Genomic DNA, 19,991 nt, shown 5'->3' with positions numbered 1-19,991 from the left:
TACATTCTATTCAACTGTTGATATGTCTTTGCTTAGTGGGCACATAGAATCACTTGGGGTTGTCGTTTGACATCGCTTCGGCTCATGCTTGGATATTGAGCTTTTACGAGTGCTTTATCCTGATGACTCCTTCTAACCCATAGCAAGTAGAATGCATGGATGCATGGATGCAATGAAAATGCAAGACAAGAATGATTTTATTATTATTTTTTGTGTAACGCCCTTCCATATGCCCTTACCTCATATGCATGCGATGCAGTTTATGCTCATGTGTTTGTTCCGAAACATGCAATTCAATTTTTTTTAATGTCAGGAAATTAACTTGTACGCGTTAAAGTTAATGTTGATGATTCCTTTCTGTCTGTGTCATTTTTGATTATTGTCGGGATATATTCCTTTGAACCAAAGGTCTTAGTGGCTCCTTAATTATCTGGTCAAACGTCTCCAGACTTTGTTCAGGGACATCTCTGTCTTCCCTCTTTGAGTATTAACTGTGCATTTTCCGTGTATCTTTTTGGTACCATTTTAATGCCATAAGGGTCAAGAGAAAAGAGGAAAAGGGATGTTTGTATTTTTTCAAAAGGATGTTAGAAGGATTTTTTTTTTCTTTTCAAAATGGGTTTTTAGAAGAATGGCTGGCCATGGTGGGCTTTAGTGTTTATGACTATTAAACAAAGCATATTTGCTACAAAGAAGCTATCATTGTGTTTTAGCCTTTTTGGAAAGTGGAGTGACGACTTGGGGTCGTACTCTGATTGGATGATTCCCTTGAGCCGCCTTTCGGTTTTCAACTCTTGTTGCTGCTTTAACGTCTTAACTTTTGCCTAGGTCACTTGAGATGTGTTCCCTAGCAGAAATTTTTCTTTTGATCCTTAATTTTTCCTAGGTTACCCTTTTTGATTGTGGGTGCCCTAACGGATCTTGCCCTAATTTTGCGCAGCCCGCTTAGTGGGTTTCTGCCAGACTTTCATTTTTGCATCGTTTATGTGGGACACCCTATTTTTATTAAACCCTAGTCATGTTTGAATTCCTGATTGTTCCTTTGTTATCCTTTCCATGCTATTATTGAGTAACATCTTTGTCGCAAATACATTTTGTTTATTAAGGACTGATGGATGAGGCCTAGAGTGAATATTTAAAGGGAGAAGAGAAACGAAAGAGTGTTATGGCATTTAAAACAGTACTTTCAATTTACCCGTGCCCCTTTAGCAAAGCTCAAAGGCCCGGGCTTGCCTCGAGTTCGTGATTCATACATAGAGATATAGACAGAGGTTTCCCCCTAGAGAGTCATGGATGATTTGATAATTTCAAACAAAACCATTCCACTTGCTTGAACGTCGGTGTTTTGAATTTGGAGTGAAACCTTTATGAATTCTTGCTTTGGAAGGGAATACTCGAGCCACCTTTTGATTTCAACTCAGATAGACATTTCTTATTTTTAATATATCCCTAACTTTTGCATAGGACGTATCCTATTAGGATTTTAATTCTTTTTTCTTTACCCTAATTTTTGCCTAGGACGCCCTATACGGGTTTTCGTCCTAGCGGGTCTTCATCATGCAATGCCTTTATTCTTCAATTAGGTTTTGTCTTGTAATTCCCTAGAAGCAAGGATTCGTCCATTCTTAATCATTCCTCCTATCCCGACAATTGTCATTTACTCATGGGAAAGTCTCGCTGTTTGAATCATCGATTTGGGCGTGTGATGCCCCTTATTACTGATAAGTGTTCCCCGATTTGATGTGTCGGGTTCGCATTTGATTACAGTAATTTCCCATTATCCAGCTAGCACGCACAAATTAGATTTCCCTTTTTATTCTTATTTATTATTTACAAGGAAGGCGTGTTATCTATATGAAACGTAAAATAGAATGCAAAGACACTTGAGAAATTCAACGAATATCATTCTCATTGATTCTTGTTTAGAGAACATCTTTGTATACTATTATATGTGCCTCTCATTTCTAATGAATGTATGCTAATTTACTATCCTATGAGATGCAAGATGTTTGTTTTTTGCCTAAATTTTATCATTTTTTTACTAAAGGTTATGATGCATGATTTTTGCTATATATATATATATATTTTTGAAACAAACTATCCTATATGATGCTTTAGAGCTAGGGTATACAGAAGAGTGTTAGTTTTTTTTATTGATATATGTTTGTTTGTATATAATTACTTTCTATTTTAAAAGAACAAAAAGAGAACACAACAAATGCAACACGCATATGCTCAAACAAATGTACACCCGCGGACAGTCACGTTCAAATCCTTGGTCTGTGGTCCCTGTAAGAAAAGTGCATTGTATAGGATAGTTCTAATCTCACTGGTCTTAAGGTCCCCAAGGTGCCCCCATTATAGGGACCCAGTATCTCTATCGCCATCACCTGACAAACTCTAAGGTTTGTCGCAGTATTTTAGGCTAGAGTAACCGGTTATCACCTTGAGTGTGATTTCCAACAAGGCTTGCAAGCTCCAAGGCCAAACTTAGGTTGGTTGTACGTCAACCACTCCCTATGTTTAATACCCTCATGCCCCCGGGTGTAGGGGGAACTGTTGTGTGCATAGGTTTGTGTACAATTTTTATTTAAACAAGTGCAAAATTTAAACAAGCAAACAGATATTAAAGCCAAACAAATAAAGTAAAGGGGGAAAATATTTAAATTATTATTCTTATTTTATTAACTTCATTATTTATATGAGCCTGACCCTCTTTAAACTTCCCCAGTGGAGTCGCCATCTGTCGCAACCCGAAAATTTCCAATCTCGCGACCTATGGTTTAGACATCCCTTTAAAGGTCTTATTAATTAAGAAATTCCCAGACACCAGACTAATCCTTAATTAATGGTTTTGAAAAATGAGTTCATAGAGTCGCCACCAATGTTTTACTCAAAACATTGGCAAAAGAAAAGGTTTTTTAAAAATCCAATAATGGCCTTGATAACGAGAATTGGGTTCGAGAGTCGGTTACGTGTAGGAAATGTATTAAGCACCCCTACAACGCCCTTAATCGGTACCCTATGATGAAGTTAACATTATAAACAATAATAATATAAATATTAAATCTCCTTTTATTGATGACTATTTACATACTTGAAATTTAAATTAAATAATTGACTCTAAAATATCTACATGATTGCTTTTATTATAACAATACTTATCAAAGATAAGAAATAAAAAAGAAAGAACAAGATTGATTGAAATACCTCGTAGCAAGCTTTGTTAAATCTTCCAATATGGAAATTATAGGTGCTTTGTGGAAACCTTTCACACTACACAAATGACTCACAAATCTCAAGAAATACAATAGGAGGGAGAGAGAGAGGAATTTCGAGATCTAAGGAGTCTTGGACGAAATTTTGAGGCCTTGAGAACTGTGCCTGAGTCTATTATTTATAGACATCAAAAAGTTGTCAGAACGGCCCGTTCCAGATTCAGAACGGCCCATTCTGGATCTGAACATTATGTGTTAATTTCACATCTTGGAACGGCCCGTTCCAGAGTTAAGTTTAACACGTAAATGCCTACGCTGGAACGGCCCATTCCAATTTAGGTTTTAGTCCCTTTTTTAGGAACTTGGAACGGCCCGTTCCAAACTTAGGTTTTAGGCCTTTTTATGGACTTGGAACGGCCCGTTCCGGTTTTGTAATAGCCCTTTCTGGGCTACTAAAACCAGCTTGTTTGGGCTTTTAGGCCCTCTGATGTCATGTCTTGTTGCTTCCATGCTTCGGGAGCTCCTTTCCTTGATAATAGACGTCCATTTCATTGCTTTTGTGGGTCCGGACGAAATTGGGTGTCTACAATCCTCTCCACTTGATTCACTAAGAAGGATCTAACTTTTGGACTTCTCCAACCTCATCAATCAATTTTACTAGTTACCTTCAACAAAGCCAACTTAATGCTCTTAGGGGTAAGCTCACACACCAAGCTTAAATCTCTAAATTCCTTAATCAAATCAAACTCTTTATGTCTCACCAGTCAAAAAGTTTCTAAACTGAGCCAAAAAATTCATCTCTCTAATTAGAAGGGAAGATATATGTAGAGATTTCCTACTCAAGCCATCGACGACCACATTAGCTTTGTCCAGATGATAACTAAGATCAAAATCATAGTCCTTAAGAAATTCTAACCACCTCCTTTGTCTCATATTCAATTTCTGCTGATCAAAAAGATATTTAAGCCTCTTATGGTCATTAAACACCTCAATCTTAGAATCATACAAATATTGTCTCCATATCTTAAGTGTAAACACTACTGTTGCTAACTTAAGGTAATGGGTAAGGTAATTCCTTTCATGGATTTTCAATTGCCTAGAATTCTAAGCTACTACTTTTCCTTCTTGCATTAACACTCCACCGAAACCCATCTTATAGGCATCACAATATACCACAAAATATTTACTAAGATCAAGCACTACTAACATTGGTGCACAAGTCAATCTTTCCTTAATTGTTTGAAAACTACTCTCATATTTACTATCCCACACAAAGGCAACTTCTGATGGAATCATTCCAAAGCCAAGAAGACCAAGAGGTGGTATATTGAAGGATCCAAGAGGAATGGGTTAGTCTTGAAGACCATAAGAGGATTGGGCCTACCTTTGGGTCAGTTGGCCTTAGCTCATCTAGGGCTATGGGCCTTTAACTAAAAGCCCAATACCTCTCATATGATTGTATATATATAGTAGTCCATATTATAGTAGTATTTTCCTTATTTTCTACGAAACACCTAGGTTACTACATAGGTTACCTTAGGCAAGATGTTTTAGTTGTTAGGACTAATTTCTTAAGATGTTATAGTCTTAATTTTAACACATTCTTAGGTTTTAGTTACACACCTAGACTTTGCTTAGGAGAGGATCCTATCCATAACCTTAAAAATTCTAGTGTCATTAATTTAAACTTCTTTGCTAGGTTCTCTGGAAGGATTCCTCTTAGGGTATGCCTTTCACACTTTTTATTTGAATATGTCACCTCTCATGCATGGTATTTTATAATTGTAGGTAATGTTGTTTATCATGAAGATCCTCGAGATTTAAGGAAAAATCATTTTCAAGAGGGAGGGTATGATGGAATCATGCCAAAGCCAAGAAGACCAAGAGATGATACATTGAAGGACTCAAGAGGAATGGGTTAATCTTGAAGACCATAAGAGGATTGGGCCTACTTTTGGGTTAGTGGACTTTAGCTCATCTTGGGCTATGGGCCTCTAACTAAAATCCCAATATCTCTCATATGATTATATATATATAGTAGTCCATATTATAGGTATCATATTTTTTAGCCTTGTATTTTGGGCACCTAGATTACAATTTTTTGGCCTAATAGCCAATTTGGGCCTATTAGTGGGCTTCATGGGCTTTGGGCTTTTCATGGCCAATATTTGTCTTGTTTTGATTGTCTTTTTATTTTAGACATGATTGTATAGGAATTTCAGACCTTGTATTCATAGGTATCTTAGTATAAGAGTTTTTAGGCTAAAGGGTTTTAATTTGAAGATAAGTGTAATTTAGAGTGTATTTACATTTTATTTGAGTCATGCCTTCCATGCATGACCAAAATAGATGCAAATGCAACCCAAATTACATTTATAACTTCAAATTTAGGTGAGTTGGACAAGAATGAGAGAGCCAAGGCACCAAATTTGAATTTCAAATCCAAATTTGGACAACTAGGGTTTAAAGTGACTATACCATTTTCACTTTAAACTCTAGTTAACCTAGCTTCTCTCACAAGCTTTCCCACTTTTATAAATACCTTACACACTTGTAGTTGACAACTTTTTGATGATATATGATTTTCACTACAAAAAATTCTCTTAAAGAGTCCTTAGAGCTTTAGGGAAATTCTCCGTCCTTAAGCACCTTCACAAAGGAATCCTTCCTTTGTGCTTTGGTGATTCTTCTTCCTTCTTAGGAAGACATTATCAACCACATATCTAGCTGCATTCTTCACCATTTCCAGATTTTTTTTCTTTCATTGGAACCTCAAGGATTGCGTGTAGACTTCGGAGGAAGATAAGAGAACCAATTCGGATCACTTCTTCAAGATTTATCCATCAACTTCTCTCCTAGACAATCGAATTAAAGGTAAGGCTACCTTGGAAAATCCCTCTATAAATCTCCTATAATAACCAACCAACCCAAGGAAACTTATAACCTCAATAATCGACTTAGGTGTCTCCCACTTGAGTAAAAATTTTACCTTAGATGAATTTATTCCTATACCTCCACTAGAAATTATAGGACCTAGAAAACTCACCTCATACAACCAAAAATCACACTTAGGCAACTTAGCATAAAGTTGTCTATTCCTAAGGGTTTGAAGTACTGCCTTTAAGTGCTTCTCGTGCTCCTCTCTAGTCTTGGAATAAACTAGTATGTCATCTATAAAGACAACTACAAAGTTATCCAATTACAGATGAAAAATATGATTAATATAATCCATAAAAATAGTTGGAGCATTCATCAAACCAAAAGGCATTACTACATACTCATAGTGCCCATAACATATCCTAAAAGTTGTCTTGGGTATATCCTCACCCTTCCTTCTAATCCAATGATATTTCAACCTAAGATCAATCTTGTTAAACAAAAAAGTACTAATAGAATCATGCCAAAGCCAAGAAGACCAAGAGGTGATACATTGAAGGACCCAAGAGGAATGGGTTAAATTTGAGGACCTTTCATATCATTTGTACATAGTAGTTCTTGTATAGGTTCATTTTTGCCTTTGTATTTGTGAGGCACTTTATTTATTTCTTTATAGGATATTCTATTGACTATTTAGGGTAGGTTCCTTGGAGACTTTTACTCCATTTGACCTTGTATTAAGGGTCATTCATTTTTACATTTTTCAGTAGTAGAAGTGGGGTGACAATTAACAAGGTGTGTAGGTGCAATTAGTAATTGGGCCAAAGTTGGGTCTAGGCCAAATTTTACATATTGGGCTTGTTTTGTTCCATATTTTCCAACGAATTGATTTAGCTAGGCCTCACCATAATTTGGTGAACCTAACTAAACCAATTCCAATTTATTTGGATTGGATTAATATGGAACAAAGCACATTGGCTGCCCATCTCCTTTCTTTGGTCGGATTCACTTGTGAACTTTTGTACCTTGGGAAGGTTGTGCTACAAGCATCTAACTTAGCTTGCTTCCCAAGCTACTAAGTTAGAAGCTTGTTCCACGAGCCTCCCAAATCATGGTGGGCGGTCAAGTTAATCCAACCATGGTTCCCTTGAACTATGGTTAGCCTAGCTTGCTGCTCCACAAGTTTCCCTACATTATATAAACTCTTTTCCTACCTTTGTATTCACTTTTGAACATTTTACGAGATTGGAATTCAGAAAATTCTCTCTCTCAAGAGTCAAAACCGTGGAGAACACCTTCTCCTTAAGAACCTTCACAAAGGAATCCTTCCTTTGTGCCTTGGTTCCCTAAATCTTCTTCTTCTTCAAGAAGAAACCGAACCTTCCATGGTTGCTTCCATCAAGCTTTGAAGCTCGTTTTGTGCTTTCGCAAGTCTCTATGTTCATCCTCAATAGAAGAAGCAGACGTTGAAGATGGAGTTTGAAGAAGATCATCAACCACTCCTACAAGCTAAATCCATCAAGTACCCACTAATTGATTCACAAGGTCATCTATCCTCACATCAATATACATTCATATCAAACCATGTTAGAACCTATGTTTAAACATTCATATCTCTCACCCCTAAGCATTTATATGAATCAATCACCATTTACGCCATATAGCATGTATATGAAACAACTTTACCATATAACACCAATCAACCTAAAACAAATTTTCAATCCACATGATAACACCTTATAACATCATAAAAAAATCAGTTTTCATGCCTACATTGCATAACAACTCAAAACATCGTAGCAGTATATATCTCCCTTCAACAACTGTCAAAGAAAATAACACATAGAGATTTATATTCATCTAATTAAGCTCAAACCTATCTCAAAAGAAAGTCAAGAGGATGAGCTACAATTCTTATCAAGACATGAAATTCTAAAAATATCATCTACTTAGCTAAAAATTTCAAAAACCACAATTGGTATAATCAGTGCTGACAGCTCAACCTCTGCTCACTAAAACAGCCATAACTGGGGTTCTAGACCTCTGTTTTACATGATTCTGGTGCCATTGGAAAGATAACATCCAAGTATACAACTTTAACGAAGACTAGAAAAGCAAATTCTGTCAATAAAGTACTCGTACTGGCAGAACAAAAACTGTAGCAAAAACATCTCCTGCACCAGACAACAAAAGAGTGTACCAATGTCCTAGGCCCCAAAAATACATTAAAATACATCCAAACTCAGTATTTTTCACCTCAAACTCATATCTAAGCTTTCCACTATAATCCTAAACCAAAACAACTCGTATATGTGACATGAAAGATTCCAAAAACTGAAATGAAACCTATATGCAATCCAAACCAAAACTATATACACATCACTACAAAACAACCATAAATTCTTGAATAAAACTAGTCCATTTTCAATTCCCAATACCAATTAGACATTCAATTTCACTGAATACCCATATGCCATTCGGAAATTAACCTTTGGGAACTTCAAAACATCCAAAATCAACACTTGAATCTAAAATCCAGATTTTTCGAAATTTTGCTCCCCTCAAAATAGCAGGGGATACAAGAATCTCGTGCTACAAATCAATAGCTATACATCAAATCAACAATTCATTCACACCATCAAATATCACATAAGCATAGTAGACTGATATAACTCAGTGCCAAATGAATCGACTTGCTCTAATACCACTATATCTGACACTCATTCTACCCCAATATACACAATACAGTAAATTAAAGAAATATCAATTTAACATATGTAAAATGGTTCACATATCCAAAAGAAAATACATTTTCAATATCCGATCAATTTAAAATAATGTTTAGAAAGAAAATAAGTTTGTAAATAGTTTCAAAGGAAATATAAAACTCTGATTACAATAAAAATTAAAGTCCTAGAAGACCCTTGCCACGATGTCACACTATGAGAGTACTCCCATTACTCAATTATTGGCACCTTGAATGTCACTCATGTCTACATCTTCCTCACCTAAAAAAAACCATAAACGTACGATGAGAAAAGAAAATATTTGTATAGAAAACACATCACTGTAGACCCCTAAAATTGTCCGGGTCGGAAATAAAGCTTGAAGACTCTCGAAGACTGAAGGAAGATCAGCCAGAAGGACTCCTGGAAGGCCCTAGGAGGGTTCTCTGTAGGTCTAGAGGTCTTAGAATAGCTTAAAATAAGGAAGTGGAGGGAATGAAGCCCAATACGGCCGTACTAAACTTAATACGGCCGTATTGAAGCTTCAATATGGCCGCAGTGAACTCAATACGGCGTATTGAAGTTTCTGAAACTTCAATACGGCCGTACTGAAATCAATACGGCCGTATTGAAGCTTCAATACAGCCGCAGTGAACTCAATACGGCCATATTGAAATTTCTGAGCTTCAATACGGCCGTATTGAACTCAATACGGCCGTATTGAAGTTCAAAAATTTCAATACGGCCGTATTGATTCTGTAGCCCGTATTGCGCCTATTCCCTATAAATATGACGTCAATTGGACGTCATTCCACACTTTCACACATAGTTTCAACCCTCTCCTTGAGTATTCTGGGGTTTTTGAGCAGTGTTCTGCCCTAGAAATCACTCGGAGAGTTGATCCGACGAAGTTCTTGAGCCTCGAGCCATTTTGCTTGAGGATCGAACCTGGTCGAAGGGAAATCCTCTGGATTTCCGTAGTTAAAATTTTATAGGAGGGAGCGAGCGGGCTTGTAGAGCGAGGGAACGCCAAAAAGCTTCCCAGTTTTACGAAATATATAAAAGCACGCTTCAAAGGTTTCTTCTTAAATCCTTCCTTTTACTGCTTTCTGTGTGCATATTTAAACTGTCATCATGTAGATAGTTAATTTATAATTGCTTAGAATAAATAGGGGTAATTTAGTAATTTTACACTATTATTTTAGAAATAATCTGTCATAGGGAACCCGAAAGGGGCGCTGTGGGGTGCTAACACCTTCCCCACGCGTAACCGACTCCCTTACCCAACTCTGGTTGTAATGGCCAAAGTTGATTTATAAAATCAATAGCCTTATCCCTTTTTCCAATGTTTTGAGTAAAACATTGGTGGCGACTCCATGAACCCTTTACTACGAAAACCACTAATCCATGGAGGGTCCCGCTTGGGATTAACATGGATTGGTGAGACTTTTAATAAATAAATTGGATAAGATCGACAAGGTCTCAGTTTGAGAATAAGTCGTTCTAATAATCCAATACATTTTCAAAACTAAAATAAAAGCGAGTCCAACCATCCTTCGCGAATGCCGAAAGCCCTGTTTCGGGCCGGTGGCGACAGATGGCGACTCCACTGGGGAAGCTTCGAGAGTCAGTCCCATTTAGTGACAGATTATTTTTAACAAATAATAGTTAAAATTACTTCATTACCCCTTGTTTGTATGATAACATGCTTTATGTATATGGCTTTAAATAACTGTTGTTTGTTTAAAATTCCGCAATTGTTTGAAATATAAATTGCACACAAACCTTTGCACACAACAGTTCCCTCTATACCCGGGGGCATGAGTGGTAATCCATAGGGAGTGGATGTTAGTACGGCCGGTTGAATGGGTCTATAGGAGCCTACGAGACCGTTGTCGGAAAAACATCACTCAAGGTGATAACCATGAACTCGAGTCCGACAGTGCGTTGGAGCTTTCCATCGACTTACGACGAGAGGAATTGGGTCCCTATAATGGGGGCACCTTGGGGGCCTTTGACCAAGTGAGAACAGTTAGATCCTCCTTGAATATGCACTTTTCTGCAGGAGACCCCTACCTCGTGATTCGCTCGTGACTGTTCGTGGATGAGTGAATTGTGTGTGCATTTTTATGTGACATTGTATGAGCATATATTTGCACCTTTTAAACATACAACATTCTTGTTTACAATAAAAAATAAGAATAAATAGGAATAAGAATCTTCCATTGCATGGTGTTAACATCTACCTTCATCACATTCATATAGGTAGTTTCCCTTTTCACTAAAAAAAAAAAAAAAATATATATATATATATATATATGTTCCGGTCACGGGATGCGCTAGGGTTTTTCCTAGATCAAGCCGCGAAGCCAGAGCATTCAAAAGTGTAATTTGTCGTCCTAGCTCTAGGGTTCTAGGTTTTATACTTTTGTGTTTATGGGCTTCGTGGACCCCGCGATTTTCGGGATTCTCCTTAACCGCTCTTATCCTGAAGCCAGGGGAGTGAGTGGTTGTTAGTCAAATCGGTATTTTTCCGAGAATGCCTTTACAAGAGGACCTATCGGGAAAAAGGCGTATCCCCTCTCGGGTGCATGTAATTTGGCGTTATAGCCGAGTCGCCACACCCCGTGACGGTCCAGTCGGGAGTTAGACGAGTAGAAGGTCCAGTCGGGTTTTTACCTAGACAACGTGCTAGTCGGGTCTTTACCTAGACAATGTGCTAGTCGGGTTTTTACCTAGACGATGTGATAGTCGGTTTTTTACCTAGACGATGTGCTAGTCGGGTTTTTACCTAGACGATGTGCTAGTCGGTTTTTTGCCTAGACGATGTGCTAGTCGGATTACGACCTGGACAGTCCACTTGCCCTTCAGCCCTGAGCCTAAAAGGCGATAGGGCTCAAGACATGGCCACCTGGTCGGTTATTTGCCAAGAGAAGGGTCGTTTTCCGACCTGATTCCCTTCTCGGTCATAGGACGTTAGCGACCCTTCTCTTGGCAAATAACCGACCAGGTGGCCATGTCTTGAGCCCTATCGCCTTTTAGGCTCAGGGCTGAAGGGCAAGTGGACTGTCCAGGTCGTAATCCGACTAGCACATCGTCTAGGCAAAAAACCGACTAGCACATCGTCTAGGTAAAAACCCGACTAGCACATCGTCTAGGTAAAAAACCGACTATCACATCGTCTAGGTAAAAACCCGACTAGCACATTGTCTAGGTAAAGACCCGACTAGCACGTTGTCTAGGTAAAGACCCGACTGGACCTTCTACTCGTCTAACTCCCGACTGGACCGTCACGGGGTGTGGCGACTCGGCTATAACGCCAAATTACATGCACCCGAGAGGGGATACGCCTTTTTCCCGATAGGTCCTCTTGTAAAGGCATTCTCGGAAAAATACCGATTTGACTAACAACCACTCACTCCCCTGGCTTCAGGATAAGAGCGGTTAAGGAGAATCCCGAAAATCGCGGGGTCCACGAAGCCCATAAACACAAAAGTATAAAACCTAGAACCCTAGAGCTAGGACGACAGATTACACTTTTGAATGCTCTGGCTTCGCGGCTTGATCTAGGAAAAACCCTAGCGCATCCCGTGACCGGAACATTTTGGCGCCCACCGTGGGGCCACGGTAAAACTTTTCCTACGCCCCAAGAAATACAGAAAGACCTACACTTTACCATGGCGAGAGGCGGCAACAACAGCAATTCACAACCCCCTACCATGGAGGAGATGATGGCCATGATCAATGGCCTACGGGAGGATAATGCACGATCCAGGGAGAGAGAGGAGGCCATTCAGCGCGAAAACGAGGAGATCAGGAGGCGAGCGGATGAGTTACAGGCCAGGATAGAAGCCAACACCAGAACGTTGGAGGAGGATGTCATGCAGGAAGTCCCAAGGGATTTTCGGCCTTTCTCGGAGGCCATAGAGGCTGAGGCCATCCCCAGGGATCATCGGATACCGCAGGTCGAACCTTTCGATGGATCACAGGATCCCAGTCAACATCTAACAGATTTCCGAGCTCAGATGCTGATTTGCGGAGGGAGCATGGAAGTCCGTTGCAAACTGTTCATGGGTACGCTTAAAAAGGCGGCGCTCGATTGGTTTAGTAGCCTCCCCGACCGATCCATCACCGACTTTGACGTTTTCAGTCGGCTGTTTATGGCTCAATTCGCTGCCAATAAGAAGAAGCCACCGATCACGTCGGATTTATTTGACCTTAAGCAGCAACGGGAGGAGTCATTGAAGGATTTTCTGCAGAGATTCAATGAGGTGGCTCTGAAGATAGCATCCTTGGATGAGAGAATGGCGGTCATCGCCTTCCAGAAGGGTTTGCGGTCTGGAGCGTTCGACATTGCGCTCGAGAGAGCTAACTGTCAAACAATGTCGGAGGTAAGGGCTTTCGCTTTAAGCCACATCAAGACGGAAGAAAACCAGATCATAAAGAGGGCAGCCGAGAACCGAGAGGCAGGGGGCAGTAATAAGGAGAGTAACAAGCATCTCCGACCGCGGTCGGACTGGAATAAGCGAGGCGATCGCTACAACGCAAAGGAGGGTAACTATCGGCAGTTCGATCATGTCAGTCGCCTAAAGGCCGAATGGTCACGAAGCAAGGAGGAGGAGAAGTTTACGCCACTTAATGTTCCCAGGCGACACATTCTGCATGACGTAAATAGTGCGTCATTATTTGACTTCCCAGAGGCAACTGACCGGCAGTTGGGGCCCTACAAAACTGACTGGTGTGAGTTTCATCGGGCTCATGGACACAAGACGGAGAATTGTTTCGTTCTTGGGAGGCAAATTGAGCGCCTTATCAAGGAGGGTCGGTTGAAAGAGTTTATTGCAGGAAAGAAGGGTGAGAGCTCGTCCGACAGGCGACATAGGCAAGAGGGAGAAGACAACAGGAGAGGAAGACGAGAGGGGAGGTCTCCCCCGAGAGACCCCCCGCAAAAATCTAAGGAGGCTCACCAGCAAGCCATTCATGGAGACTTCAACACCATAGCAGGGGGATTTGCTGGTGGAGGCTCGACTTCTGCGGCAAGGAAGAGGTACTCTCGGTCAGTATTGTCGGTCTCCGGGTTGCCGAGACCCTCCCGATCAGCCATCACGTTCTCGGACGCCGACTTTGAGGGTGTATCTCCCCACGAGGATGACCCCATAGTCGTCTCGGCAATCGTCATGGGGTACAACGTGAAACGAGTGTTAGTGGACCAAGGCAGTTCGGTGGATATAATGTTTTGGGAAGCTTTCGTCGGGATGAAGATTCCGACTGATCGTCTCATGCCGTACGCAGGTACGTTGGTTGGTTTTGCAGGTGATCAGGTAATAGCCAGGGGATACGCCGACTTGGAGACAACGTTCGGCCAGGGAGACAATATGAAAACTGTCACTATCCGATATCTGGTGGTAAACGCTCAATCATCTTACAGCATACTAGTCGGTAGACCAACACTAAATAAGTTGGGAGCGGTCGTCTCCACGCCTCATTTGAAGCTGAAGTACCCTTTGCCCAGCGGAAAGGTGGGCGTCGTCTGCGTCGATCAAGACGTAGCGAGGAAATGCTACGAAGACAGTTTGAGGGCGAGGCGACAACTATATGTGACACAGGTTGATCGGGGTGTTCAGTCAATAGAGTTGGATCCGAGAATGAATCATTTCGATACCCGACCAGCCCCAGCGGAAGATGTAAAGGAGGTTACCCTGGCCGAGGGGAAAATCGTCAAGATTGGTGTATCTCTAAACAAGGAAGACGAGGAAGGTCTAGTCACCGTGCTAAAGAGAAACATATCGGCCTTCGCGTGGAGTGTTGGGGATATGCCGGGCATTGATCCTGATTTCTTATGTCACCACCTCATGGTCGACCCCAAGGCGAAGCCCGTGATCCAGAAAAGGCGAAAGTTTGGAGAAGACAAAAGGAAGGCCATAGTGGAGGAGACGAGAAAATTGATGGCAGCTGGTCATATTCGGGAAATCCAATACCCGACGTGGCTGGCGAACGTAGTGATGGTACGAAAGAGTAATGGAAGTTGGAGGATGTGTACCGACTTCACTGACCTAAACAAAGCTTGCCCGAAAGACTCATACCCACTCCCCAACATAGACTGCCTGGCCGACGGCGCCTCGGGGTACGAGCTGTTAAGTTTCATGGACGCCTACTCCGGTTACAACCAAATCCGAATGCACCCAGCTGATGAGGACAAAACGGCCTTCATAGCCGATCAGGCAACTTGTTGTTACAGGGTCATGCCTTTTGGTTTGAAGAACGCGGGAGCGACATACCAGCGGCTCATGGACAAAGTCCTGGCAAAGCAGCTTGGAAGGAACGTTGAGGCATACGTGGACGATATGGTGGTAAAGTCGGACAGCTTCTCTCGGCATTACGCCGACTTGCAAGAGAGCTTCGACACTTTAGCGCGTTATCAACTCAAGTTGAATCCCGCGAAGTGCTCCTTTGGCGTACAAGCAGGAAAGTTCCTCGGTTTCCTGCTGACCCATCGTGGTATTGAGGCAAATCCCGAGAAGTGCTCCGCAATCATCAATATGAGAAGTCCGGCAACGGTAAAAGAGGTCCAGCAGTTGACAGGAAGGATGGCTTCCCTCTCTCGGTTCCTCTCCAAGGCGGCGGATAAATCGCTGCCTTTGTTCCAGTGCTTGAGGAAGAACAACCGCTTTGCATGGACAGATGAATGTGAAAAAGCGTTCGGTGAACTCAAACAGTCTCTCACCTCGCCACCAATACTCTCTAAACCGCAAGCCGGTCTCCCTTTACTGATGTATTTGTCGGCATCCGATAGCGCCATCAGTGCAGTCTTAGTACAAGAAAGAGGTAGTTCTCAATTGCCTATTTATTTTATTAGCAGGGTGTTGCAAGGCGCGGAGACTCGTTACCAAAAGATGGAGAAGCTAGCCCTCGCGATACTGGTTACAGCACGCAAACTGAGACATTACTTCCAGAGTTACGAGGTGGTAGTTCGAACAGATCACCCGATTAGGCAAATATTGCAAAAGCCCGACCTGGCAGGAAGGATGATGAAGTGGTCGGTGGAGTTGTCGGAGCATTCCATCAAGTACGAACCGAGAGGAGCAATCAAAGCTCAGGCGCTGGCTGACTTCGTAATGGAACTAACCTCACCAGTGGGGGAAGTTCGAACTGAAGACACACAGTGGATCCTGTCGGTAGATGGAGCCTCGAACCTTGGAGGAAGTGGAGCGGGGATTGTCTTGGAAGGACCGGGAGGAATTTTGTTGGAACAGTCATTGCGATTTGAGTTCCGGGCAAGCAATAACCAGGCCGAGTATGAAGCATTGTTGGCCGGAATGACATTGGCGAAGGAAATGGGGGCGACAAGCTTATCAGCACGAAGTGACTCCCAATTAATCACAGGACAGGTAGCCGGCACCTTCCAAGCAAAGGACCCTCAACTGGCCAAATACCTGGAGAAGGTTAAGCACCTTTCGGAAAATTTCCGAGAATTCACACTTAACCATGTACCACGAGAGCAAAACTCCAGGGCCGACCTGCTCTCCAAGCTTGCAAGCACAAAGAAACCAGGAGCTACTCGGTCAGTCATCCAAGAAACGCTGTCACGGCCGAGCATAAACGAGGCGCAAGGAAATATCCTATTCATCCAGGAAGAGCTAAATTCTTGGATGGCACCATACATTGCATATCTGACTCGGGGGGAACTACCGGAAGACAAAAAGGAGGCATCGTTAGTGCAAAGGGAGTCGGCCAGGTTCGTTGTCATCAACGAAAGGCTGTACCGAAGGGGCTTTAGCTCTCCTCTCCTGAGGTGTTTGACCACGTCGCAAGCGCAGAGGGTGATGGACGAGGTACATAGTGGTATGTGCGGCAGTCATATCGGAGGCCGAGCTCTAGTGTACAAGGTCGCCCGCGCAGGTTACTTCTGGCCATCTTTGAGGAATGACTGCGTCAACTGGGTCCAGAAATGTGATGGATGCCAAAGACATGCTACCCTGCACCATTCCCCCACCGAGCGACTACATTCGATCTTGTCTCCTTGGCCTTTCCACAAATGGGGGATTGACATTCTCGGTCCATTTCCGATCGCTGTGAGGCAACTGAAATTTTTGATAGTAGCAGTAGACTACTTTAGCAAATGGATCGAGGCGGAACCGGTTGCAACCATCTCAGCAGAAAAGGTCAGAGCATTTCTTTGGAAGAATGTGGTGTGCAGATATGGAGTCCCTCAGATGCTTGTTTCCGATAACGGGACACAGTTTGCAAGCGCGAGAGTTCGTGATTTTTGTAAAGAGGTCGGAATCAGAATGGCATTCACGTCCGTCGAACACCCTCAATCTAACGGCCAGGCCGAGTCGGCCAACAAGGTAATCCTCTCGGGCTTGAAGAAACGTGTACAAGACTCAGGCGCTTCATGGGTGGAAGAGCTTCCCCGAGTACTTTGGTCGTACCACACGACTGTTCACTCAACGACCCAAGATACCCCCTTCAATCTGGTATACGGAACCGACGCCATGATCCCGATTGAAATTGCAGAGCCTTCAGTACGCACTACCGCTTTTTCTGAAGAAGAATCTGACCAGGGAAGACGAATTGATTTAGACTTGATCGAAGAAACAAGAGAAAGAGCAAGAATAAATCAAGTAGCGGCGCAGAGAAGAGCAGCCTTCAAGTACAACACTAAGGTAAACCCAAGAGATTTTTTCGTAGGCGACCTAGTTTTGAGGCGCGCTCAACTTACACAGATGAAGAACAAACTATCGCCTAAATGGGTTGGCCCTTACAAGATTGATGATGTGGTCGGCAAAGGGGCCTACCGACTTAGAACCTTGGATGGAGGCAGGATACCGAGAACGTGGAATGCTGCAAACCTACGCTTCTATTATAGCTAGACTTTTCTCCCCCTTTGTATTAGGTGCACTCTTTTCCTAACTCAGTATTTTTTCCCCGTAAAAATATGAGGGGTTTTTGCTGAGGAGGTTTTTAATGAGGCACCACCCTCCCCAATTCTAATAAATGTCATCTGACTCTTTCCTTTTCATGACCTTTTTCTCTTTACATGGATAAAAACTCGTGATTGTCGGCAAAAGTCCGACTGGGCGAGTATAAATAACTTGAAGAACTCGTGATTGTCGGCAATAGTCCGGCTGGGCGAGTATAAATAACTCGATTGAAAGAACTCGTGATTGTCGGCAATAGTCCGGCTGGGCGAGTATAAATAACTCGATTGAAAAAACTCGTGATTGTCGGCAATAGTCCGGCTGGGCGAGTATAAATAACTCGATTGAAAGAACTCGTGATAGTCGGCAATAGTCCGGCTGGGCGAGTATAAATAACTCGATTGAAAGAACTCGTGATTGTCGGCAATAGTCCGGCTGGGCGAGTATAAATAACTCGATTGAAAAAACTCGTGATTGTCGGCAAAAGTTCGACTGGGCGAGTATAAATAACTTGAAGAACTCGTGATTGTCGGCAATAGTCCGGCTGGGCGAGTATAAATAACTCGATTGAAAAAACTCGTGATTGTCGGCAAAAGTCCGACTGGGCGAGTATAAATAACTCGAAGAACTCGTGATTGTCGGCAATAGTCCGGCTGGGCGAGTATAAATAACTCGATTGAAAAAACTCGTGATTGTCGGCAATAGTCCGGCTGGGCGAGTATAAATAACTCGATTGAAAAAACTCGTGATTGTTGGTTAAGTTCCGACTGGGCGAGTATAAATAACCCAGAACGAGTAGTTCACACGAATCAGTGACAACAATGAATCAGTGCTTAGTTGTAGGTTCAAATTACCACGACTACAGTTTAAAGTTTTTATAACAAGAACTGCTTTAGAAGTACTCCTACTTTGAAAATACTGATCGACCACCGATTGCAAGTCATCTGAATCCACGGATCAAGATTAACATCAACCTCGGCCCCCTCGCATGATTAGGGTGGTATATAGGAACGGGTAGTTCAATCAATACATTCAAGTTTAATACTTAGTTTAATTTCTGATGTTTATGGTCGGTATTTGGACGACCAGTATTCTCAACTGTGTTTTTCATTTAAGTAAATTGTCGGCGTAATCAGTCGGTATTGGGACGACTAGATAGTTTGAAAGTTGACTCAAACTTGGAGTTTTCTACTCGGCATTTGGACGACTAGGTGATTTTACATTTATTCACCCTAGTCGGTTTTTTTGGCGATTAGATAGTTTGAAAGTTGATTCAAACTCGGAGTTTTCTACTCGGCATTTGGATGACTAGGTGATTATACTGTTATTTACCCTAGTCGGTTTGTTGGCGATTAGACAGAAAATTCAATTTTTAACTTAGAAAAATATTTGCATCTACCCTAGTCGAATTTTTGGCGATTCAAACTCGGAGTTTTCTACTCGGCATTTGGAAGACTAGGTGATTTTACATTTATTTACCCTAGTCGGGTTTTTGGCGATTAGATAGTTTGAAAGTTGATTTAAACTTGAAGTTTTCTACTCGGCATTTGGACGACTAGGTGATTTTACAGTTATTTACCCTAGTCGGTTTGTTGGCAATTAGACAGAAAATTCAATTTTTAACTTAGAAAAATATTTGCATCTACCCTAGTCAGATTTTTGGCGATTCAAACTCGGAGTTTTCTACTCGGCATTTGGAAGACTAGGTGATTTTACATTTATTTACCCTAGTCGGATTTTTTGGCGATTAGATAGTTTGAAAGTTGATTCAAACTCGGAGTTTTCTACTCGGCATTTGGACGACTAGGTGATTTTACAGTTATTTACCCTAGTCGGTTTGTTGGCGATTAGACAGAAAATTCAATTTTTAACTTAGAAAAATATTTGCATTTACCCTAGTCGGATTTTTGGCGATTAGATAATTTAGATGGTTGATTCAAACTCGGAGTTTTCTACTCGGCATTTGGACGACTAGGTGATTTTACATTTATTTACCCTAGTCGGTTTTTTGGCGATTAGATAGTTTGAAAGTTGATTCAAACTTGGAGTTTTCTACTCGGCATTTGGACGACTAGGTAATTTTACTCGGTATTTGGACGATTAAATTCGTTGAAATTCAATTTTTAACTTAGAAATTGTACACAGTATATAAAGAACGAGGCAAGTTCTTGAAACACGAAAGTCAAAATGGTTACACGTTTAAGAAACACGAAATTAAACAAGTGCAAAAAAGACAAGTGCAAAAAGCA

The 19,991-nt window shown here is 41.6% G+C and overlaps 1 protein-coding gene across 1 annotated transcript; it reads left to right on the top strand.

The window, feature by feature from the left end:
* The first annotated feature begins 12,498 nt into the window (after nucleotides 1–12,498).
* Nucleotides 12,499–17,694, top strand: LOC145952405 (uncharacterized). The gene has a single exon (XM_083064763.1). The coding sequence runs from the start codon at nucleotides 12,499–12,501 to the stop codon at nucleotides 17,692–17,694; it is 5,196 nt and encodes a 1,731-aa protein (XP_082920889.1).
* Nucleotides 17,695–19,991: the final 2,297 nt, after the last annotated feature.

The sequence above is a fragment of the Cajanus cajan genome, chromosome 10 (genome assembly GCF_000230855.2).
Source record: "Cajanus cajan strain Asha chromosome 10, NIPB_CcT2T_4, whole genome shotgun sequence".
NCBI lineage: Eukaryota > Viridiplantae > Streptophyta > Magnoliopsida > Fabales > Fabaceae > Cajanus > Cajanus cajan.
The sequence above is the reverse complement of the archived record's forward strand: the minus strand, read 5'-3'. Positions and strand labels throughout refer to the sequence as shown.